Raw genomic sequence first — 24581 nt, forward strand, 5'->3', positions numbered from 1 at the left:
GGGGCGGTGCCGCCGGTCACATGCGCACCTGGGGCGGGCGGCGGCGGAGGCGCGGGCACCGCGGGCGGGCGGCGGGGAGCTGGGCCGGGCTGGGGCGGGGTTAGGCAGGTGAGTGACAGCCTCTGGGGGGCCGGCCCCAGCTGGGAGCCCCGAGCTAGCAGGGAGTAGCTGCGGCGGTGCCCGCCCCCTCTCTCCGCCCCTCCAGCGGAGCTGGTCTCCGGCCGGGCACCGTCGCGGGCCCCCCTGGCCCGGCCACCTGGGACTGTGCTGAGGAATCGGCCACCTCCCTCTCCCCTCGCCCGCAAAGTTTGTGGCGAAGCCGGCGCCCGGGCCGAGCGCGCCCCCGGGGGGAGATCCGGGAGCGCCCGATGTTGGGAGGCGGGAGCCGTTGACCCGGGACGCCGCGGTCCGGGACAGGAGCTCCTGAGCCGCCGACAAGCCCGCCGCCTCCCGTGCATGGGGCCCGGCTGAAGAGCCAGCATGGGCAACTGCGTGGGGAGACAGCGCCGGGAGAGGCCGGCCGCCCCGGGACACCCCCGCAAGCGAGCAGGTAACGAGAGGGAGGGAGCGGGGCCACGCGCCTCGCCAGTTGTCCCCCTCCTCGCCTCAGCCCCGGGCCGCCCAAGCGACCTCCCACGGCTCCCGGCGCCTGGGTCTCCCAGTGGCTGCTACGTAGCCAGACGGGGGCCCGCTCCCCAGCCCTGGTGGCGGGGGGAGCGGAGTTGGGGCAACTGCGAGCCCTGACCCGGCTGCGAGCCCAACTCGCTCCAACTGGGAAGCTCCGAGGGGGGGCGGGGGCGGGGGCGGGGGCGGGGGCAGGAAATGTTTGCAGACCGCGGCGGGGCCGGCGGAGAGGAGCGGGGCCCGGGACGGGGGCGCCGCTGGCCTGGCAGCCGGGCTGGGGTCGGAGGCTGGCCCGTCGGGGCACGGCGCGGGGAGCCAGCGTCCCCAGCACTCGGAGCGAGCGAGAACTGTCGCTTTTCCGAAGACTGTCTGTGTCATTATCCGGCTGCAGATCGTGTCTGCCGGAATCCAACTGGCAAAAGCAGCGCAGGACTCTGGGAAAGAAATCTTTATTTCTCCCGCAAGGCTTTTTAGAGCCTCCCGGCTGTCTGGAGTCTAGAGAAGGTGGGGTGCGGGGTGGGAATCGCTGGGGGTTGCTGGGATCCTTCCCAGCCTGGGGATGGGATCTGCTCCCTGGTGATCCGCAGGGGCTGGGCAGCGCCTTCTCACTTTCTCGGTACACTCCTCCTATACTGGCGCTTCGCCCTGGGAAGAGGTCTGGCGTTCGTTTCCCCGGGTCTTGTACTCACTTCCTTCTCGGAGGGTGTTGCAAGGACCTTCTGAGAATGATAAAAATCGTATACTTTAGAGTTGAAAGGGACCTTCAAACTCGTCTGGAGTCCAGATAGACCTAACTCCTCCTCCTGTCTGTGTAGAAGCCCAGATCCAGAGAGGTTAAACCACTTGCCCAAAGCCACACAGCGAGTTAGCAGTGCAGCTGGGGCTACTACGCAGTCTCCTCATCCACCCAGTTGCCACATATCCCTTTATGTAAGAGGGGCCACAGCCATGGTTGTTAATGAAGTGGAAACTCTAGTTGGAATTTCCGGCCTCCTTTGACACTGAAGGTGTGTTGCTTGGGTTGTGGAAACTGGGAAGGAAGATGAGGGCAAATGTGCGGGAAGCAGAGAAGGATGTCTGTGTGGTGGACAGGATGACTTGTGGAAGAAGAAAAATGTTTTTCGGGGGGTGGAGGGACGAGGTAAAATTTAACATTGAAAAAAACCTTTTGGCAACCCTGGCCATTCTGACTGAGGAAAGTTGATTCTCAAACCCAAGGGCTTTCCTTCGTTCATTCATTCATTTGCCCGCCAAATACTTATTATTTATGTGCTCAGTCCACATGATTGATTTTGTAGCATTTTTCGCTGGTGCCGATCCTCTCGTGCTTGAAGCTCTTCCCTTCTTGGCATTAGACTATCCTGCTTTTTTCCTCTGATCACTGTTCACGATCACATCGCGTCCTAGATGTGCGCACACCCATGGTTCAGCTTGACTCCCCCCACCCCCCATACACCTTCCCAGAGAAATCATACTCAGTCCCACAACTCTGTCCACTGGGGGAGACCCCTATACTGTATCTTCAGCTATTACCTGTCAAATTCCAGACTCACATCAGTAAAAGCCCACTGGACACGCTGATATAGTTATCATTAGAGTCAGCACTTCTAAAACCAAGCTCTGCATCTCTCCCTTCAGCCAGCTTCCCTTTACTCTTCCATTCTTGAAGCTGCCTAACGTCATACTTTGGAGATGTCTCTCTGCTGGCTTTCTCTGCCTCTCAGCCAGTCAGCCACTGCGACCTGCTGGTTCTTCCTTGGGAAGCCATACAAACCTGCTCCTTCCACTCTGCTTCACTCCCTTGTCATCTCAAGTCTACCCCACCTCCCTGGCTAAAGTTAGTTCCCCACCAAAAGCAAGTTCATCTTCGGTCACTCATCTGATGTCTGCACACTGTGCACCCTACCACCCTACCCCCAGAAGATGTTTGTCAAATTAACTTTTTTTGAATCCTATAATTCTATGTTTAGAAATCTTTTTTTTAAACAGAAACTTTTTTTTTTTTTTTTAAAGTAAATTCTACACCCAGAATGGGGCTCGAACTCACAACTGCAAGATTAAGAGTTGCGTGCTCTACTGGCTGAGCCAGCCACATGCCTGTTTAGAAATCTTTTTGCACTTCTCCGCTTCTGTAGGAACTTTAACTTTCAAGGCTGTCCAGTTTGGTCGGGTCCTTTTTAAAGGCATGATTTTTTTTCTTTTCCCTTTATTAAGGCCACCAGTGTTTGCTCCATTGCCATTTTCCCCTTATCAAGAGCCTTTCTTCCTTTCAAGGTTTGCCTCAAATCCCATATCTTTCTAGAAGCACCTTGCCTGACAATTCCAAATCCTCCCCTTCTGAGGAGAACTGCAGACACATTATGCCATTTACTTAACAATTATCTACTCCACATAATTAGTCATTTCTTTGATGTTTATAGTCTTGTATCAGCACCTGTCCTGCAAGCCTTGAAGACCTGGGTTCTGTCCTATCCTTATGTATTTGTCTCTCACACCCGCTCATATAGCCATACAGATACACACATGCAGGTGCGCGCACACACACACAGTCAGCATTTAGCACACTGACTTGAACAGAGGAAGCACCCAATATTGCCGATTTTAGAGCATTAACCTAACTGCATCCTAGTGTCTGAATTTTTCACGTAAACATTTTACTGAAGTATATATCTGCATTTTTTTTAACCTGCTAGTGTATCATTTTTTCAATTCTGTAGGTCCCCCTATGAATAGCTTTATTCATAAAGTCCAAAGCCAAGAGGGACTCTCTAGGATGACAAGTTTGGTATGAAGGAAGGGATCCTCCTTAACTTCACAGCGTGCACCTGGCATTCCTGTAACATCTGCAGGTTACCCTTTGACAAAGACATAGTTTGATGTTGTAACACTAATGCCTAAAACTCTCCAGCTCCCTTGGTAACTCTTACCTTTCCTTTGCCACTGGGGTAATAGGAAGAAATCATCAATAGAGAGCTAGAACCTGAGTTCTAGTCCTGGGACAGTAGCAGGGTGACCCTGGGCAAGTCCTCAAAAACCTCTCTCAGGTCACACTTTCAGTATCATGGATAGGGACAGGATTGTACAAGATCAGCACTGTTTCATCATCTTCACAAAGACAGCTGTTCAAAACTGTAAAGTTATTGAGTTGAAATCTTATACCTTGTTATGTTACCCTTTGGCCTTAGTTCTGTCTTCCTAGTCATTTGGCAGGTAAAGCAGAGACATTACACCCATTGGTCAGGCCATCTTATGTCAGCTAGGAGGTTTGTGATTATAATTCTTTTTTATTTTTTAACTATTACTCATAATGTATGGCCTATGTTCCTTCTTCAGGTGTTGGGTGGTCCTTACATGCTTTAGAGAATACTTGGGGATTTACTTATTTGGGGGGGCTCCCACCACCCAGTACATAGCAGCCATCCCTCCACCCCCCACCCTCCACCCAGGGAGAAAGAGAGGTAGTAGAACAGGCAGGTCTCTTGCCTGGCTCCACCCTGTGAGAATGTGGCAGGGCTGAAACCCAAATATCTGATTCTATGATGTGCCAGGCATATCACTTACATTCTGGAATCTCAAGCCCCGTATGGACAGACCCAGGGCCCTGTTTTGAGCTGGTTGGGCTTGGCGCTGTGGTTGCAAGAGAGTTTGCTTCTCATTGTGTGGGTTGCTGTGGCTATTCTTGAGGGAGTAATTGGGCAACTTCTCCATTTGCCCAGTAAATATTTACTGAGTGCCAGGTACCTTGCTGGCTGTGAACAGACATGATCCTTGGCCACATGGAGCTTACAGTTTGGGGGGGGGGGGGATAATAGACATGTATTCATACAAATTACACATGATCGTACATGGAAATTCTCTATGATAATACATACAATCATGTATGACTATATAGCTGGTGACTCCCACATGGATAATTTCAGTGCATACTCTTCAATTCCAACCTTGTAAATTCTGCCGATACTCACCACATTTGGCGTCTAAAAGCCTTCCTAGTTTAACATGTCCAAAACCAAAGGAACCTGTGCCCCCACCCTTGTTCCTCCCAAAGTCTTTCTGTCTCAGTTAATGGTGATTTCATCCTTCCAGGTTGCCTGAGCCCCCAAAACTGTAGTCACCTCTGACACCTCCTCTTTCTCTCAATCCTACATCCATTTAATCAATAGGTCCTATTGGCTTTGCCCTAAATATATTCAGAACCTTGAGTCTCATCATCTTCACTGCTTTAGCCCTGGTCTAAGCTGCCATGGGCCTCTTAACTGACCTTCCTGCTTCCTCCCTTGTCTCCCGACAGACTGTTGTCATCACAGCAGCCAGAGTGATGCTGTAAACTGTAAGTCAGATTTTGTTACTTCTTTGCTCCCTGTCTCATTCAGAGTCCTTGCGTGGGTCTACAAGATGTGATATGATTTCACCAGTTACCTTTAAGCTATCTCTTGTTCTTCATCGCCTATTCCATCCTCTGATACCTGAATGGGTCCATTCCTGTCTACCTCACCTCCTCCACATCCCCTCAAACATTCCTCCTCAGTCAAGGCCTTCCAGGCTATCCTTTGAAAAACCAGTCCCCTTCGCAGTACTACTTGCTGTCAGCATTATCTACCTGCCTTTCCTGTTTTATTTTTCTCCATGGCACTCACCATCAACTGGCATCAGCTGCCTCCCCTACCTTGTGCAGTCAGAAATTTTTATTTATTTGCTCCCTGATACATAAAGTAGTGCCTCACATACAGTAGGTGCCTAGTAAGTCCTTGTTGGATGAAGCTAGTGTATCTAACTGAGTTGGGAAGGTCTATGGAAAAGCAGGAATGAGCAACCTGAGTGCTCTCTCATATTAGGTGGGTATTAGGGCACATATCTAATAAGGAGACTTAAGCAGCAATTTCACAGTGCTGTTCTGTTTCTGAGACTGGCTTCTCTCTCACCGCAGGCTTGGGTAAGGTCTCAAGTACCTGGGATATAATTCCCTCTGGTTTGGGAGTCTCTTGCTAGGAGACATGAGCTGTAACAGCAGAGCAGCATCAAGTCCTCTGTTAGGGTTCTAAACAGGCAATGACGCTTTCTTTCTTTTTTTTTTAAGATGTCTGACTTTTTACATTTTTTTTAAAGATTTTATTTATTGGGATCCCTGGGTGGCTCAGCGGTTTAGCGCCTGCCTTTGGCCCAGTGTGTGATCCTGGAAACCCGGGATCGAGTCCCGCGTCGGGCTCCCGGCGTGGAGCCTGCTTCTCCCTCCGCCTGTGTCTCTGCCTCTCTCTCTCTGTGTTGTCTCTCATGAATAAATAAATAAAATCTTTTTTAAAAAAAAGATTTACTTATTTATTTATGATAAACATAGAGAATGGCATAGACACAGGCGGAGGGAGAAGCAGGCTCCACGCCGGGAGCCCGACGCGGGACTCGATCCCGGGTTTCCAGGATCACACACTGGGCCAAAGGCAGGCGCTAAACCGCTGAGCCACCCGGGCTGCCCGCTATGGCACTTTCTTGACATTTTATGTCATTTAATGCATCTCCTAGATACACATGGTATTTGTCATCATCAACTCAAGGGGCAGGGATGAGGTGGTCTAATAGACTGGGGAGCAGGAAGGAGGATGCTGTGGATTCTAGGCCTCTCTCTACCAAGCAACTTGCTGAGGAATTTTTAGAATCATAGAATTTCAGAGCTGAAAGGAACTTAAAGTTTTCTTTAACCTCTTTTTCTTTTCCAGCTATTAAAAAGAGAATAAAGGTATATCTACTCCCTGCCGAGTTCACAGAAATGTGGTACAACCTATATAAAAACTGCATGAGTTCCTTTAAATTTTGAATGTGTCAGGGTCAAGACATTGTAGGGAAGTACTCAAGGTCAAGTGTATTCAAAAGAGAAGAGGTCTAGTCCCTCTGCCCCTTTCTTGAGTGGTGATCTTGGGCAAGTCATTTGTTTGTGTTCAGCTGATCCTCTACTTCTAAAAAATGATAATTTCACTTTACTTCAGAAAGATGTTATGGGGATAAAATAAACTAACACTTTTTTAAAAATTACTTTCATGACTGGATGATCTGCTTACATATGAGGTCCCAACCCAGATCCTCATCTGGCATTGATGGAAAACAAGGCCTTGGTTCTCTGCTTCTTCCTAATTGTGTGTGTGACTTTGATCTATCTGAGCCTCAGTTTCCCGGTTCATGCAGTGGGATGACTGCTACCCTACCCACCTCCCAGAGAGGTTTTAAGAATCAAGTGAGATCCTGGATAAAAGGAGATTTTGTGAACTTATAAAGTTTCTATTATCCTAGCCACAGGATTTTTACACACAAAAACCATAGCCAGTGATTTTCCCCACAAGACCATTGAAGCTTACTGTTTTTTAAAAGAGCAAAACTATAAAAGAAATGTTTAAAAACTATTTTTGGATGGGAGTCTTTCTGAAATGGATGATAACCTCTTTGCAACTCAGGGCTGTTGCGACTCAGGGCTGTTGAGTTCATACCTGTATTGGTGGAGATGGGTATCACAAAAGCTTCTTTCTGTCAAAAGCCTTTATTTCTGAAAGAAAGGTGAACTGGTGGCAAACAGAAGGAGATTGCTGAGAGAGACCCCATTCTCCACAGTGTCCAGCCTCGAGGTCTTAAGTAGCATTGGGGTGGGGAGGTTCTGGATTCCTGTTCTGGGCTCTGAATGAGAACAGCATCCTGCCTGATGAGTTACTATGCTTGTGACAGTGTGAGGCCTCTGGGCTTCTGGGACTGCAGGGCAGTGGGCCCCAAACTAAATGGCTGTTGTGCTTTCAGGTTTCACATTTCCACCTATAATCTGTCTTCTGCCCGGTAGCAGTCACTTCTTATTTTTATTTCCCCACTTTAAAAAAATGTGGTTAGATATACCTAACATCATACACTCAGATATATAGTTCTGTACAGTAAGTATACTCACGTTGCTGTGCAGCCATCACACCATCCATCTCTACCAACTTTTTCATCTTTCTTAATTGAAACTCTGTCCCCATTAAACGCAGACTCCTCATTCTTCCCTCCCTCAGCCCCTGGCAACTTCCATACTACTCCCTTTCTCTCTGAATTTGACCCCTCCAAGTACCTCATATAAGTGGAATGAAGCAATATTTTAACTTCTTATTTCACTTAGTGTACTATCTTCAGGATTCTTCCATGATGTAGCACATGTTAGAATTCCCTTCCTTTTTAATGCTGAATAATTTCCATTATATGTCTATACCACATTTTGTTCATTCATCTGTAAGTGGGCACTCAGGCTGCTTCTACTTTTTGGCTATTGTGAATAATGCTCCTGTGAACATGGGTGTACAAATCTGTTTGAGTGCCTCCTTTTAGTTCTTTTGTGTAGATATCCAGAAGTAGAATTGCCAGATCATATTTTCATTCTATGTATAACTTTTTAAGGAATTGCCATACTATTTTCCTCAGCGGCTGTACCAATGGGCTGTACATTCCCCCAGCAATGGATTAGGGTTCCAATTTCTTCATGTTCTCACCAATAATATTTGTTATATTATGATTTTTATTTTATTTGCTTGTTTTTTAAAAGATTTTCTTTATTTGAGAGAGAGGGAGAGAGAGCACACAAGCCAGGGGGAAGGGCAGAAGGAGAGGGGACAAGCAGGCTCTCCACTGAGCATGGAGCCTGATACGGGGCTCAATCCCAGGATCCCAAGATCATGACCTCAGCCGAAGGCAGACGTTTAACTGACTGAGCCACCACCCAGGCTCCCCTGCTTGTTTTTGATAATAGCTATCCTATTGGGTATGAAGTGACACCTGATCATAGAGGTCATTTCTTGAGAGTCCATCTACTGGGTTCAAATAGCAGCCCCTCCCATTTCCTGGGGGAAACAGCTGGGATTGTTAGAATTGTACCTAGAGAAAGAGCAGATGAGCTTTTAGTGAAGCCTAAGGGGCCCTCCAAGGAGGGAAGTACGGGAGCTCCTGTGGGTGGATTCTGTGACACCTTTTCTGGTCAGTCAGAATTTGGCTTGCCTCTGGGTTTCTAACTAGGTGGTCAATGGATGGTGAGATGGATGGATGGATGGATGGATGGATGGATGGATGGATGGGGCTTCCAGTTAAATGAAGCAGGTCTGTGTTGTTATAATTCATCTAGCTCCTAGAGAATGTTAACACTGTCTTAACATGGAGTGAGCACCAATTTTTTTTTTTTTTTTTTTAGCTCTTTTGCGTGTGAGAGATTCAGAACTGTGGTTCAGATGGGAGCATGTAGGGTTGAGTAAAAAGTAAGGAGTGACAGTGACATGGTGACGTGATGAGTTTGCTACTCAAAGCCATGTGCTTCTCTCTGATGGGGACAAGGTCTCCCTGCTTACTGAGCTCACATGGAAGAGGGCCCAAGCTCAGTATGCATTCATACCTCCAACCAGCCCCAGGCCCCTCAACTCAATATCCCTTATTGTCAGGAAAGGGGGTGGAGCATCTCCTGCAGGGTATGGGGAGAGGGGGACAAGGATGGCTCCTCATTTGTACCTGTCTTCTCAGGGAGCCTGGCACCAGAGTTCGAGCCTAGGCAGCCAGCCAGTCACCAAGCAGCCTAGATCTTAGAGGACTCAGAGTTTTGTTGTTTTTAGGGCTGGAAGAGATACAGTTGGCAGTAGCTCACCTTTGCTTGGTGTTTACCGTGTGCCAGGAGCATCACGCGCAGTATCTTGGCTCATCCTCACAACTGTGAGGACACTATTGGACACTATTATCACCGTTTTACAGATGAAGAAATTGAGCCCTAGAAAGGTAGTGTCTCCTGCCTAAGGCCATGCAGGTTGTAAACTGCAGAGCCAGGACAGGAACCCAAGTGGTCTAACTTCAGAGCATGAGCTTTTTGGTCCTTGTATAGTTTATCTTCCCCGGATAGGAGGAAGAGAACACATGATTTTTGTGTTTAAAGTGAGTTTATTATTATTGAGCATCTTTAGGCACCTCACTAGGCCCATTCAGACAATCATCTCATTTGATTGTCCTCATTGTACCTATGGGAACATTTCTACCCATTTTACATATGGGAAAGATGATGGTCAGGAGAGTAAATTGATTGCTGGAGGTCACGAGGCTGAGGAGAGGCAGTGCTAGAGCTCATCTTAAGTAGTTTGACTCAAATTCTAGTGCTCAGAGCTCATTCTATTGTGCTCTCTTCCCCCCCCCCCCCCCCCATGAGAAGAAGCTGGAAGTCTGCTCTAAAGCCTGCAAAGCTCCAAGGACTGTAGCCACTCTGCTCCCTTCTTGATGCTGTTGCCACCTCCTTTAATTTCCCAACCGCTAAACTAGAACCTCTACACCTAGGAGCCACATAAGTCCATTGTCCTGGATCAAGTGCTTGGCACTTAGTAGATGCTCAGTAAATATGTGTTGAATGTTGTTTGAGGGTTGAGTGTGCTGGAAGCAGTAGAACTCAGCCAAATTGCATTCCTTTTTTAAAAAAATTTTATTTATTCATGAGAGAGAGACAGACACACAGGCAGAGGGGAGGAGGCTCCATGCAGGGAGCCCGATGTGGGACTCAATCCCGGGACTCCGGGATCATGCCCTGGTCCGAACGCAGGTGCTAAACCGCTGAGCCACCCAGGGATCTCCGCCAAATTGCATTCCTAAAGAGACATACAGGTAGAAGGCAAATATCATTGTTAGTTCCTTCTTCTCCCAGAATGAACTTCCACTTTCCAACTCTTAGATGCCAGGGACTTGAAGAAAAGAGTGCTCTGGCTCGCAGATTTTGAATTATTCCCAATGCCCAAGGGAAAAGAGGCAGCGGAGTCATATTAGCAAACTGCTTGCTGGATCAGGTGTCACTGTTTGTTATTAATAAGACTAATGATTTCTTGCTTTGTTCAGTGTCTTGCCATTTTTAAAGCACTTTCACACATATTATATATGATTTTATTTCCCACAACCATCTTCTTAGGTAGGCAGGGCAGGAATAATTTTCTCCCCATTTTATGGGTGAGGATACTGAGATTTAGTGAGGTTGCCAAACTGCCCAAGATTATTGACAACTAAGTGGTAGAGCGGTAGAAGCCATAGTAGGTGACGGCTCCACTGCTTTCAGGTCAGAGGCAGTTTCCACATCTATAAAATGAGAACAAGAGTAGGGCCACTTAGGGTAGTCAAGGACTCCATCACACAAGTGGTGATGTGTGTGAAGTGATCAGCACAGTGCCCACTCACAACAGATCCTTAATGAATAATGGCAACGGGTTGTTTGTTAATGGCAATAACCAAAGCCAAGTTCATGGTTACTTTGGGAATTTGTATTCTACTGACTCTTGGTCAGCCCAGAGTGTTGGGAAGAGCAGAATGTAGCCTCCCCTGCCCCCACTAGGAAAATCTGCTTTGGGCCAAACTCTGGCCCTTCCCCTGGAGTCAGAGTGTATAACAAGGGCTGACCATGAATGAATGAATGAATGAATGAATGAATTTTTTAAAAGATTTATTTCTTTTACAGAAAGAGAGCATGGGCATGCGTGCGCACGCGCGCACACACACACACACACACGCATAAGAGTTGGGGAGGGGCAGAGGGAGAGAATCCAAAGCAGACTCCGCGCTAAGCAGGGAGCCATCTCACACAACCCTGAGATCACAAACTGGGCGGAAACCAAGAGTCAGCTGCTTAACTGACTGAGCCACCCAGGCCATGAATTTCTTTTGATTTGCAAAATTTAGAATCTTCCAAACAGGACAACAAGATAACAGTTTTTTTCTTTTGGTAGCAGATAATTAGGACAATATGACAAGTATTTTGTTATTTAGTATCCATTTGCAGTTTATTATTCCAACTACTCCAGTTCATTAACTATGTAACCTTGGGCAAGTTGTTTTGGATGTTTGGGCCTCACTTTCCTCATCTGTAAAATGAAGATAATAGTACCTGCTCTGTAGAGCTGTCATGAGGATTAAATGAGTTAATGCACATAGTGTCCTTAGAATGGTGCCTGGGAAATATTAGGGTGACAGAACATGAGAGACTCCTAACTCTGGAAAATGAACAAGGGGTAGTGGAAGGGGTGGTGGGTAGGGGGACAGGGTGACTGGGTGATGGGCACTGAAGGGGGCACTTGACAGGATGAGCACTGGGTGTTATACTATATGTTGGCAAATTCAACTCCAATTAAAAAATATATGAAAAAAAAAAAGAATAGGCTGGGACATATTAAAGTACTCAGTAAATTGCAGTTACTATTATCACCGTGTGTGGCACTATATTTAAGCCAGTTGTCCCCAACCTTCCTCTCTCCCCTGCCCCAAGTTGAGATGCAGGCCAGTGAAGTTCATATGCAAGACCTAGCTTCCACTGTATACCCTGGTTATCTACCATTCTTGTAATTCCACTCATTTATTCAGAAAAGCAAATCGGAAACAAGTTGTGCAAGAGTGATATTATTGTAGAGATAGCCTTGAATCTAGCTTCCTTTTGAAAAATGTGAACCTTTCAGGAAAACTTGAGAACTCTTGTTAGTTACAAATCTCTTGCATCAGCCCTCCCTGCACCCCCCCCACACACACACACATATACTCCTGCTGATTCCAGTAACACCCAGTGGCTACTATTCTGAGCTATCTCAAAACAGATACAAACATATCTTGCTTGGTAGGTCAAGGCTGGGGAGTGCCCTCAGCTTGCTATGGCTCATCTTTAGCTTGTCAGAACATCTCTGGGTCCTCTGAGCTTCCTTCCTGGAGCCTGGCACATTTTTCTAATACACTTGGTCAACTGTAGACACCTCCTTCATGAATTTTCTTGGAAAATGATCAACATCTACAGCAGAGCCACTTTTCTGCATCTGATACACAGCCCCCTCCAACTAGATTAAAAAATAATTGTTTTATAGTTATTACATACTATTATTTATTAAACACCAACTGTGTGGCAGGTACTGCAGTAGGTACTTTACACATATCTCATCTAGTCTTCCTAATAACTCTCTAAGAGACGGTCCTCATTTTAGGAGAGAAGCTCAGTGATACTATTGTGTGCAGGGTCACACAGTGAGAAATGGAAGATTTGGGATTCTAGACCACTGTCACAGATTCCCAGCTCAGCGTGCCTTCCATGCAGTACCTTACCTCATTGTCAGTTTCAGCTGAGGGCTCACTGGACCCTAAACAGGTATAGCTGGTTTATTGACGTCATTGCCACCCATGACTAGCAAATCATCTACTTCTGCCTGTTCTTACACTACACATCCTGAATGTGCCAGGAAGTGTACTTCATAGGACAACAAAACCTTCATGCATTTGTCCCCTCTTCCCCCTCTCTTCTGCCCCCCGCAGTGTCTGCAAAACAGGTCATACTGACCTCCGTAATATAGGATATCCACACATGGCAATGATTTTTTTACTTAGTGAATGCGCTGTGTTCCCCCCAAATAGACTGTCATGTGGCATGGGCTTTTTCGTTTCTCAGGACCTCACGACATTACTGAATAAGTAGCATTTGTTATCATCGTTGAAATCAGTACCATTTATTAATTTCCCATGCATGCATTAAATACCCTACCAGGTGTTTGGCACCAGCATCTTCCATTTTCACATCAGACCTATAAGGTAGGCATAATTACCTCCATTTCCAAAGGAGGAAACTGAGACTTAAGAAGGTTAAGACCCTTGCCCACAAAAGTGGGGGAACTGCTATTTGAATCCTAGGATCTATATCTTAAGCACTATGTATCCCAGGACCTATATCTTAAGCACTTTGGGAAACTTCCTCCAAATATTCAGTACCTGTCCCAGGCACTGGGTTAGGTGCCAGGCACAGGAGGAAGAGTTGATTCCTTCCCCAAGGAGTTCACAGTGTGATGGACTCAACAGTACTGGAGCTTCTGTGATTGGGTTTCATTTTTCCCAAACCTGTTTCCATCTGGCCACACCCTCATTGGCAGATCTATGGCACACAGTGCCAAGGGTCCCCAGGGAGCTGGTGATGCTCTGCACAGGGAGTTTATGTCCCTATGTCTCTGTTTGCTCTTTGCCCTCCTTCCTTTGTGCTGTCGTATTGTGTTCATGGAACCAGAGCTCACCTGGGTCTTGCCCAGTGTGATAGTCCTCTTTGTGGCCTGGCCCAGAATTGGCTGCTGAGAAGGGAGGCCTTACGTGGCTGGGAACTTACTGCTACTATGGCTTTTTATAAGGCCCCAGATGATTTTCTAAACATCCACATGGTGTAGTGTATGTACTGTTATCCGAGGCCTCTCCCTGAGGAACAGGATGGGAGTTAATGGGCAAAAGGAGAGCCACACTGGGCCCTTTCATCTGCAGCCCACCCCTCCTGTTTGAAGCTGAGCCTAGCTCTGTCCTGCTGTGACGTGTGTCCCATGGAAGATCCAGGGCCTGGGTGTCTGGTTTATTGCTGACCCTCAAGTACTTTTACTGCAGCCTTAGGCAGAGATGCTCAGCCTACCACTTTTGACTGTACCACCCATTGGGCATTTGTCTATGCCAGGGCCTCTGGCCCACAGGAAGTGTCCAAGGAGAGATTTCAGCCTACTGGCCCTGTTCTCCATAGTCCAGTGCTAGTTTAGGCATAGATGGATGGGGATCTCTTTTATAGGCTGGGTCTGGGACTTCTCAGTTTTAGAGATGAAATGATCCCTTTTTCAAAAGCTGTGGAGTTGGCAGACATGTTCAGAATCTTTCCTTCCCTTTAGCAGAAGAGAATTGGCACTAATAAGGAATTTGGCTGGAGGAACTGGTTCAGGGAGGCCAAGCCACTGGTCTGTGGTCTATCCTGCATAGTCAGAGGTGGAGCTGGTATCATAAACAGGAAATCTGACTCCATTTCTCCTGTTTTTCTCTCCATCTTGCTTCATACCTGTGTACACATTATCCCTCTATGTCTCATCATGCATGATGGCTTCTGGTTAGTCTGGGGAGGGAGCAAAGACAAAGATATGGTACGATCTTCAGCAAGACATAGTGTAGACAAGCAGAGACCAAGGCAATACGAGACACTTAAGAGTTGAGATGGGATAGGGCAGTTATGAAGGGTGAGTGAGGAGAGTTGCAGAAGAGTTAGTGATTTAGGTAAGGCGTGCAGATTGGAGAGAAGCAAGTAATAGGATTTTCCTTATTGTAGAAGTTGTGTTTAAGTATAAAGTGTGAACAATGCCAGAAAGCCCAAAGAAGAAAGTCTCCTGCACACTCCCACCACCCCGTGAGAGTCCCCATTCCCATTTGGTGTTCATCCTTCCTTCCTTTTGTATTTTTTTTAGGCAGCAGAATTAAGTGAGCTGTGTACACCAAGGTTAGGGAAGGTCTCAAATAGAGTTTAGATCAAAGGAGGGGGGGCTCTGCTGGTTCCTGCATGTGGGGTACAGATGAAAGACGGGCTTCAGGTACCCGCTATCTGTGAACAGGCTGGATTGAAGCCTCCGATGTAGCATTGGGACTCAGTTTCAGTACCCTCTGCACAGGAGTCTCCCATTTGCTCCCGGGGGTCAAGGGAAAGAATTTCCCCTGAGTTGTCCATAAAGCTTGCTCCCTGCCACCTCCCCGCCCCCAGGCCACAGACTTCTCTTTTCTTCTTTACCATCCAGTTTCTTCAGCAGAGCTCTCTTCCCTGGAGTTGGGGATGCATAGTCAGTTTTGCCACACCACAAAGCCTTGCCGCTGCATGAGGTCATTTCAGGGGAGAAACTATATATAGCGGAGGACTAGCATCAGGACAGCTCCATATCGTTTGGGTTGCTTAGCATTGCCCTTCCACCGATGTAGCCAGGGTGACCTTAGACTCCACACCGGCTAGTGGGCACCACGTTGTGTCTTCATTGCCCCCTCTGTGTTCCATGGCCAGTGCTCACCCACACAGGACTGACTTCTGGCCCTGCCCAACCCTGAGAGCCTTTAAAGAGGCAGCCTTGATAGAGGGACATTGGGAAAAGTCCAAGGGTCAGAGTTCCCTTCTAGCTCTGCCACTTGGAGCTTAGGCTGGTATATATAACAAACAGGCACTGCACTGGTTGATGCCAGGGAGACTGGAACCCCAAAAGGTTCTACTGAAGTCATGGGGTCCTGTAGAACACACAGTTTGAAAACCACTGGGTAGGACGACCCTCTGGGGTTTCTTTGAGCCTTCAGATTTGTGGGTTTGGCCTTGTGGTGGCCTCTGGCCATAAGATGACCCATCAGTAGGGGTGCAAACTTTGTGACCTCTTGGAGATTTTGATAGTTATCATGGGTAGACTGGGGGCATGGTATAGGGACAGAAATCTTGGTGGGGAGATAGATGGAGATACCACAGAGATCATGGATCCAGTCTGACTTGCTGGTCTGCACTGCCATAGGCTGTTTTCTCTGGTCTGCTCCCATTTGCTTTTCCTTTCAGTGTTGGTTTGTCCCAAAGAGATTAAAATGAGGTTATAATGCACTTCAGGCAAGGAAAGTGCATTTAATTTAAGTTGCCTGGGGCTGAGTTTCACATGTTATGTGTGGAGTATTTGTAGAGCACGGAGGTGCCTTTGGCGGAAATCAGAAAGCCAGGATCTGGGGCCAGTTTTCCTTCATTCAGCAAGTTTGTTTGTCAAGCACCTACTTTGTATTCCTGGAGAAGCATGAGGGAGATCCCAGCTGTGTTAGGACCCCTTGATTGTGAGTAACAGAAACCCACTGATTCTAGCTTAAACAAAAAAAGTGATTTATTATAGGGGAGGCTGCTTAGGACCCTTACAGCAGGATTGCTGCCTGGCTGAAGCAGGAATTGGGAAAACCTCTTTAGAATCTGTTTACCTCAACTGTGTGTCTCTTTGGTCTTCCTCTCTCTCCACAGCCCAGACAGTCCCAAGTGTTCCCGCAACAGTCCCAGCCATACTCAGAGGAACTCAACTATCCCAGCCCCAAGTTCAGGTTCCTAGGGGAGCCCATCCAGTTGGCCCAGCTTGATCCACTCAGCTCCAACCACAGGATGGGGGGTCCAATGTGACAAAACCTGTCTGGGTGGAGGCCTTCCTGACTCCTGTAGACTGGGGGTAGCTCGAGAGAAGGGAAATCCATAGCTCTGAAGCTGTCTGTTCTTCTAGGCCTTAGTAAGGAGCTCTGGTCCCAGGGAGAGAAACAGGCATATGACCTACTAGCCATCCAGAAGACAAAGAGGTGACCCTTGCAGAGTCTGCTTGTTACTGAGTATACACCTCCTCCAGTTGGGGCTGTCAGGAGGGGACAGGGCTCCCCAGGCTGGTATGGATAGGGCTCCACACAGAGCAGAGGCCCCTCCAGGTTAGCTCAGGGAGAAAGGGTTTGCTGGCAGGGTCACCTCAAGGCATCTGGCCTCCTGGGAGCTGGGGCTGGAGAGCAGTCAGAAATGGAGGCGGCTCTATCTTTTGGGGGCTGGTGGCCTCTCTGCTTTCATCTGAGCATCTGCTCTTGGCTTCCCTCTCTGTAGACCCAGCCTTCTCCTCTTACTCATCCGCTTGTTCCATGACTGAGCACACCAATGCTGAGTTCTGGCAGCCTGTGGGATTGGCTTCTCTGGGTCACGGGACCACCCAGGTACAGGCTGCAGGTGCAGGGCCTGATCACACAGGATTTGAGGCTGCTCCTTTCCGGGCTTTGGGTGGGACAGGCATTAAGAAACACTCTCCTGCTGGACGCTTATGAGCACTGGAGAGTGGAGCCTCAAAGATGGAAGCGAGGAGGGGCTTGGTTAGGCAGACCAGCCTAAGCTAAAGCAGAGATGCAGGGTGGGGCTGGGGGCACACCAGTTGTGTTCTGTGGAGAGGGGGCAGTAAGAGGTAAGGCTTGAAAATTCCCTTCAAAGCCGAGCTGTGAGGCAGGGATGTGGAAGTGATGGGGAGCCACCAAGAATGTGTGACCAGAGGGATGCCAGGGACTCTACCGTGGATTCAAGGATGAGGAGGTTGGCGAGGGAAGGGTTGGATCAGGACAGAAGACCAAAGCCAACTAGGAGGCTGGCAGTGCTCAGGCAGGAGAAGGGACATGTCGGTAGTGGGAGTGCCAGGGATATGAAGGCCCCTTTGAAGAAAGAGTTTACAGGTGACAGATTGGCAGAGGGAGGGCCCAAGATGTGGCAGGCAGGGGGTGGGAGCACCCGGGAGGGCTTGGAGACACTGGGGATTTGGGGAGGGGCAGCTCTTTGAAGGAGACTGTTAGCTTTATGCAGCAGCACTGCTAGACTAGAGCACTCATTGTTTAGGTTGGGAGAACTGCGAGGATATTTAAAGCAGAAAGGGAAGTCCCAGGGTAAAGGAGGAGACTTTCTGGAGAATGGATCCCAGGGGCAGCCCTGGTGGCGCAGCGGTTTAGCGCCGCCTGCAGCCCGGGGTGTGATCCTGGAGACCCAGGATCGAGTCCCACATCAGGCTTCCTGCATGGAGCCTGCTTCTCCCTCTGCCTGTGTCTCTGCCTCTCTCTTCGCTCTCTCTGAATGAATAAATAAATGAATCTTAAAAAAAAAAAAAAAAAAAAGAATGGATCCCAGACCTATCAGCTCTGCTTATCAGGAACTCTGACCCTGCCCACATTGCCTCAGCTTCCTCATCTTCAAAATGGGAACAGTATCTGCCCAGTCCCCTCCTAGTGTTGTAGGGAAAGTCAAAGGTTATGTACATGACAACACTTTGTGCTCAGGAAAGGTTCACGCAGATGCAGGCAGCCTTGTTACTATTGCTGCTTGTGTGACATCCTGCACAGTGACCCCGCTGGGGGGTCAGGGAGCCTTCCTTCCTGGACCTGGGACGACGTGACCTGATGCGAGCTCCCCACAGCCAGCCCAGACTCCCTGACTCCAGATCACCTGGGGTAGTGTCAAGAACAGCTCTTTTCTGGAACTTGAGTCTGGGGGTACCTGAATGATTAATCAGGGCTAGGATGAGTTCACACCCCCTGACTTCCTGCGTTCCCCTGATGGGTGCTGTATGTGTCTAGAGCTCAGGGGTGGAGGGGGACAGGCCTGAGACTGAACCCTCCTAGAGAGAGACAGTGGGAGAAGAGGCAGTTGGGGAAGAGGGCAGCTATGGGCAGGCCTAATCTATGCACATCTCAAAGTGGAACTGCAAGGGCATTTCTCCCCTGGGTGGGCCTTCTGGGCCTTTCCCTGTAGGGAAATCCACGGAGCACTTGTTTCAGAGTTCCCAGGAAAAGGGGAAATGAAACCTGCATCCTGTTTTGCCACCAGCCTAGGGAAGAGAACCCAGATGGTAGAGGTAGATGGTGGCAGTAGCCTAATACTGGTTGAAATCCTGGAATCTGCAGATTTGGGGCTTGAATAGGAGACTCGAGGTCAACTGGGGAGAGAGCCTGTGGCCTTCCTTCCTGTTCTGTCCCAACCTTTCTTCATCCAGGAGTGTTCAGCAACCTGGTTCTTTTTTCCCAGCTGCCTTTCCCTCAGGATTGGCTCAGCTTCCCCCACTTGCCCACATCATCATCTTCCTGGCTTCCTTCTGGCTCACCTGCAGCTTCCTCTTTCTGGGAAGGGAGCTTCCTGTGCCCACCCGTCTTTGGTTTGGGTCTCCCCCATACTTTCTCTTCCTACCCCTCCAGCCCCTTTGGCTATTTCCTGTCATTGCCCTCCTGCAGAACCCCTGCTGGAGTCGCCTGCTCCCTCCACCCCAAGTCAGACTCTGTATCCTGCTGCTAGCTCCATCCCAACCCGGGGCCCCTTGGAGTATTATTTTTCCTAAAAGGCAGCAGCTGTGCATTTTTGCTGGCCTACCCAGCTGTTCTTGTCCTTGACCACAGAGGTCATGTCATTTGTGACAATAAATAGGAAATGAGAACAAGAGGATTGCCAGGTGCCTCTGGGCTGCCCTTCCAGCTGCCCGCATTCCTGCTGGGAAACAATAATAGTAATACAAATAATAAAGCTAATATTTATAAATACGTTCTGCATTCATTTATCATTTTCCAGATGCTGTGCCAAATATTTTATACATATTATCTCATTTAATCTTCATACTAACTCGGTGAGGTAAGTCAAATCGTCATCCTCTCACGGTTAAGGGAAATCTGACATTACCAGTGAGTAAGTGGCAGAACAAGCCCAGGATTTGTGTGGGTCTGATGCCTGTTCCCATCTCTTAATTGTGGTGATGCATCTGCCTCCAACTGGGGGAAGAGAGTTGCCCCAGGGCCAGGGGACCTCCATAGCCCACTTCATGTTCTTTCCTCCAACGGCCTGTAGCACCTAGTAAATAATACACCTGAGGAACACTTGTGTGTCTTCTTCAGAGCTGTGCTTGGTTTGTCTTTTCTCCATACCCCTGACAATGAACAGACCTTCAGATGGGAGGGGTCATAGTATTTCTCTGTGCTGTGGACTCTTCCTTAGCAATGTCCCATTTTACAGCTGGGAAGATGTCCTCCTAGTCCTAATTGGACATTGTCCTAACAAAGGAGTTTCAAAACTAGAAGTAAATAAAACCTAATCTCTCAACTTTCCATCTGATGCTCTTCCCACTTAGATCCTATTGCCATTCTATTCTGAGAGTGCTAGAAATATACCCCGAGGTTCCTCTTCTACACATTCTTTATTGACTTAGAACATTTCTACTCTTTGTGGTAGGCAGGCCCTTTTGTGTTCTGTTCTTGTCCGTGAGTGGCGATTGTCGATGGGAGAGAGTAAAAGAATCAAAATCTCTGAGGATTAAGATATATATGAAATTTGAAAAAGCATATTCAGTATCATAATCACATTTTAGGTTTAGCAGAAATAGATTGTTTTTAATACATAAGCTATTGGGACACCCAGGTGGCTCAGTGGTTGAGCCTCTGCCTTTGGCTCAGATCGTGATCCTGGGGTCCTGGCATCAAGTCCCGCATTGGACTCCCCACAGGGAGACTGCTTCTCCCTCTGCCTTTGTTTCTGCCTCTCTGTCTCTCATAAATAAATAAAATACTTAAAAAATAAAAAATAAAACATAAGCTATTGAAAGTGGAGTTTACAAAACTCTTGCCTGATATTATAGTAATTTTCAAGTGGGGGATGGCACAGATTTGGGTACAGGTGTGCATATGACATCTGTGTATTTATCGAAAGAGAGAATGTGCTTAAAAAGGCTGAGAAACATGGTCTTCCAGTAGGAGACTGTAGTATCCTATCTTTCTGTGTCCTTTGGTTCTATCGATATTTATTGGAGGGCTCTCAAATATGGTGCACACTATATGGGGGCATCCTGCCTGTCTTGTCTCAGTTGGACCAAACTCTCTTAGGGCTCTGAATGGCCTACCTAATGGCCTTGCCATTCACTTCCTGCAGTATGCCAGATGAAGGTGATACGTAGTGTAGAGGCCTAGTCCTGAAGAGTTCAAGGCAAGTCTGAAGAACATACTGCCATAAAGCTTAGATGTGCATTGAGTTTCTATGTGCCAGGCCCTATGGTTGGCCCAGGGTATGCAGCTACACAAAAGACATGTGGCCCTGTGCTCATGGAGCCTACAGAGTAGTGGGAAAATAGATTATGCTCAAATAATAAAAGTGTAATATGAAGAAAAGGAGAGGGAGCTGGATGAGAATTATGAGGTAGGAGGAATGAATTATTGTGGGATGTAGGATCAAAAAGACTTCCCTGTAAAAGATACCTAAGCTGCCCCTGGAGGCTGAGGAAGACTGAGGTAGCCACCCTTAGCCAGAGCTCTTGCTGGCCCATGTGGCACCTTTAGGTGAATCAGAAAAAGATGCCTGCTCTGGTGAGAGAACATAAACTAGGTTTCAGCCTCCCCTGGCCTCCAGCCCTGGTTGCACATGCACTCGGCACAGCCCAAGATGGGGGTCTTACCCAAGCTGAGTGAAGGGAACTGCGTGTGTGAAGGCCCATGGACAGAAGAGAGCTTGAGGCCTTCCAAGAAAGGGAAGAAGCCACTGAAACCAGCAAGTGGCCACCTCAGCTTCTCCCCTCCCTGGTAAAGAGAAAGGAGAGGGTACCCATGTCTGGAGTACTGTCTGGAGCTGTGAGTCTGACTAGCAAGCACTCATAGTCTGGCTTCATTGGGACTGTAGCTGGTAGGAGTCTGCTCTGCCCTTTCCATTGTACATGTCCCTTTGCAGTGGCCCAGGAAGAGAGAAGGACCATTAGGAGGGAGTTCTGGGGAAGTTGGGCCAGAGATAAAGGCCCAGGTCCCACCAGCTTCCATCTAGCCTCCCTAAGACAAGCACCTGCTTTGTGATGAATTTTGTGCTAATAATCTTGTAAATTTGGAACATCGTGGACTTCTCACCTTTTTCTTTGTTTTCTCATCTGTAACACACAACTTTTCATTCCACAGGCAGAGATACTGGGCTCATGTGCAAATGATGGCTGGTAAAGGGAGACTCTGCCAGTGGTTGAGGGGAGGTCTACTCACCTTGGGGAGAGTAGTGGGGCATGCTTGCAGAAGTGGCACTCAAGTTCAGTCCTAGATGCCACGAACCATTAAAATGTGGAGTAAACCAACCTCTAAGCCCTCTAAGGGAGGCATCATATCTTGTTGAGTGGCGAATCTGCACTGCTTAGCACGATGCCTGACTCATCATGGGTGTTCAGCCTGATTTGGAGGCAGAATAGTCCCCGCCAGGATCTCTTCAGGAAGGCTGTCTGAATTCTAACCCAGGTTTTCTGTCCTATTGCCCAGGGCCTGCCATTGTACCACAGCTGCCTAGTAACAGAGCAACCAAGGGATGTTTAGGGAACTTGAAATCACATGTTGAGGAACTGGGACTACTTAGCAAGAAAACACAAGGCATGGGACGATCAGGAAGGTGGTCTTTAAATTCCCTCAAAACTGTTGTCATGATATTAGCATTTACTGAGCCTTTCCTATGTGCCAGGTATATGCTGGGGGCTTTGCATACGTGATCTCATTTAGTCTGCACAGTATTCCAAAGGGGAGAATATTTTCATCTCTACTTAATAAAGGAAGGGACTGGGCAGCTCGGGTGGCTTAGCGGTTTAGCGCTGCCTTTGGCCCAAGGCATGATCCTGGAGACTCAATCGAGTCCTGCGTTGGGCTCCCTGCATGGAGCCTGCTTCTCCCTCTGCCTGTCTGTGCCTCTCTGTCTCTCTCTGTTTCTCTCTGTTTCTGTCTGTGTGTGTCTCTCATGAATAAGTAAATAAAATCTTAAAAAAAAAAATAAAGGAAGGGACTGGGGTTTAGATCAGATGATCTACCCAAGATCACCAACCTGGGATTTGGAATGGGTCTCTCTGGCTCCCAAACTCATAACTGCTGAGAGATTTTGACTACCACACAGTGTTGCCTGGAGGTTTTGTCATGTAATTCAGAAGATAGAGCTGGCACTCGTGGTTAGAAGTACCAGGAAGGTAGTTTTTCTGTTCCTCATGAGGGTGATTTCTCTTCCTAAAGGAGAGTAATCTGAAGTGAGAAGAAGCTGACTCCAGAGAGCCCAACTTCTATTGCAAGACTTCCTGGCTCTGTAGGATCTGGTTGTACAAAAGTCAAAGCTCCCCTGCCCTAGCCTGGTAAAGGCTTTTTCTGAATCGAGCTGTGAGGCCCACCCTCAGCAAAGCACAAGCAGCAGCAGTCCATGTTTCCTGGATCATCCTGGCCCAGATTTTTTGTGTCCTGTTCCCTTGTTCTCCCTGAAGCCCCAGGAACAGGGCTGGGTCCAGCTTTCCTCCACAAGGAGTTGGGCAGCAACATTGTCTGGCCCCCTTTGGAATGGACCACACAACCACCCAGCCGGGTCTCTAGATCCTGACCTGGAGGCTGGCCCCTGGATGGGTTTCTGGAGAGGGCAGACTGGGGTGGGTGCACTTACTTTGGGCTTCTTGGGGCTACAGAGGTTTACAAAATTGTACTGATTGTCCTTCGACTTTTGCTTTGCTTCACTGGCCACACGGCTGGCTCCAGGATGCAGTGGGGTGTCCGTGTGGTTCTAGAGCTCCGTCACAACATCAAGTAAGTTGACGTAGATGGGGAGTCCTTTTGTAAACTGTGGAAGGCTGTAAACAGAGCAGGCCTGACAACTGACTGGAGTTGAGCCCTGTAAGACATTGTTGGGATGGCCCCTTCAATGCCAGAGTGTATGGCAGGACCTTAGAACTGGAAGAGCCTAAATGTGGTGTGGTCCAGCTGCCTACCCATTGTGGGGTTGCTCTGCTCAGCACCCTGTGGGTGGTCAGCCTGGTTTTCCTCGAGCAAGGCTGGCTTTTGATGGCTCTCTCAAGGAGACAGTCCTTCCTTGCGTTGGCCTGGCCCTCTATGGAGCATGTTCCTGTGCACTGCCTTGCTGCCCCTCACTGTGGCCTTGTGAGAGAGGTCTGCACTCGCTGAGCTCGGGTCTCACTGACCCAGCTGGGTCTCCGTTGTGTCTCCCACCCGCTAGTTCTGCAGGAACAGGTCTGTTGCCCTTCCGTGGTTTTTCTGTTTCTGTTCCTGGGATTTGAGTCACTGGTGAGCATGGGTGACCATTCTTACAGTGTGGTGAAGGTCAAAGAAAGGGCATGGGCCTTGCTCAGATCATCCCACGTGTGTGGCCAAGCAAGAAACACAACCCCAGAGATGCTCAATCTTGTCCTTCACTGCCTAAGTGCATTCTGCCTCTTTTCCAACCTCAGACATGTTTTACAGCAAGATTCTGAAAGTGCTTTCCAAACAGCAAGGTCAAAGCTTTTGGCTTCCTTCCTCTTCAGAACATACCTGGCTGGTAGAGTGAGGGTGGGGATGGACACTCAGGAGCCATATGGTGCCAGGGACGGGACATAGCAGCTCGGCGGAGGGATCTGGAGGGGGGCCAGGTTGTGATGGCTCAGTGCCTCTGCTGCCAGGGGCAGGGGCCACCCTTGCGACTGCTTCCTAATTCTCCATTAAAGGACTTTCACCTCCCAGTCTCCTTCCTTTTTCTGCTTTTCCTGTTTTTCTTTTTGGAGCACCCCCCCCCCCCCCCGCCAGCTGTTCTACCTTCCAGCTCTGCCCACCTGGAGAGTCCCAGATCAGAAGCTTTAGCGTCCCTGACACATCATCTTTCTTTATAACGTCTTCTCCTTTGGGGT

The 24581-nt window shown here is 48.4% G+C and overlaps 1 protein-coding gene across 2 annotated transcripts in view; it reads left to right on the forward strand.

Moving 5' to 3' along the window:
- Positions 1-105: 105 nt before the first annotated feature.
- Positions 106-24581, forward strand: part of UBTD1 (ubiquitin domain containing 1) — a 55752-nt gene continuing 31276 nt past the window's right edge. The window contains exons 1-2 of one of the 2 annotated variants that reach the window (XM_025466801.3): positions 106-550; positions 4916-4954. In XM_025466801.3, the coding sequence (XP_025322586.1) occupies positions 481-550; positions 4916-4954 (109 nt within the window). In that variant the 5' untranslated portion in view covers positions 106-480. The remainder of the gene's footprint in view (positions 551-4915; positions 4955-24581) is intronic. The other variant, XM_025466803.3, reaches the window with a different exon arrangement.

This window comes from Canis lupus, chromosome 28, assembly GCF_003254725.2.
Source record: "Canis lupus dingo isolate Sandy chromosome 28, ASM325472v2, whole genome shotgun sequence".
In the NCBI taxonomy this organism is placed as follows: Eukaryota; Metazoa; Chordata; class Mammalia; order Carnivora; family Canidae; genus Canis; species Canis lupus.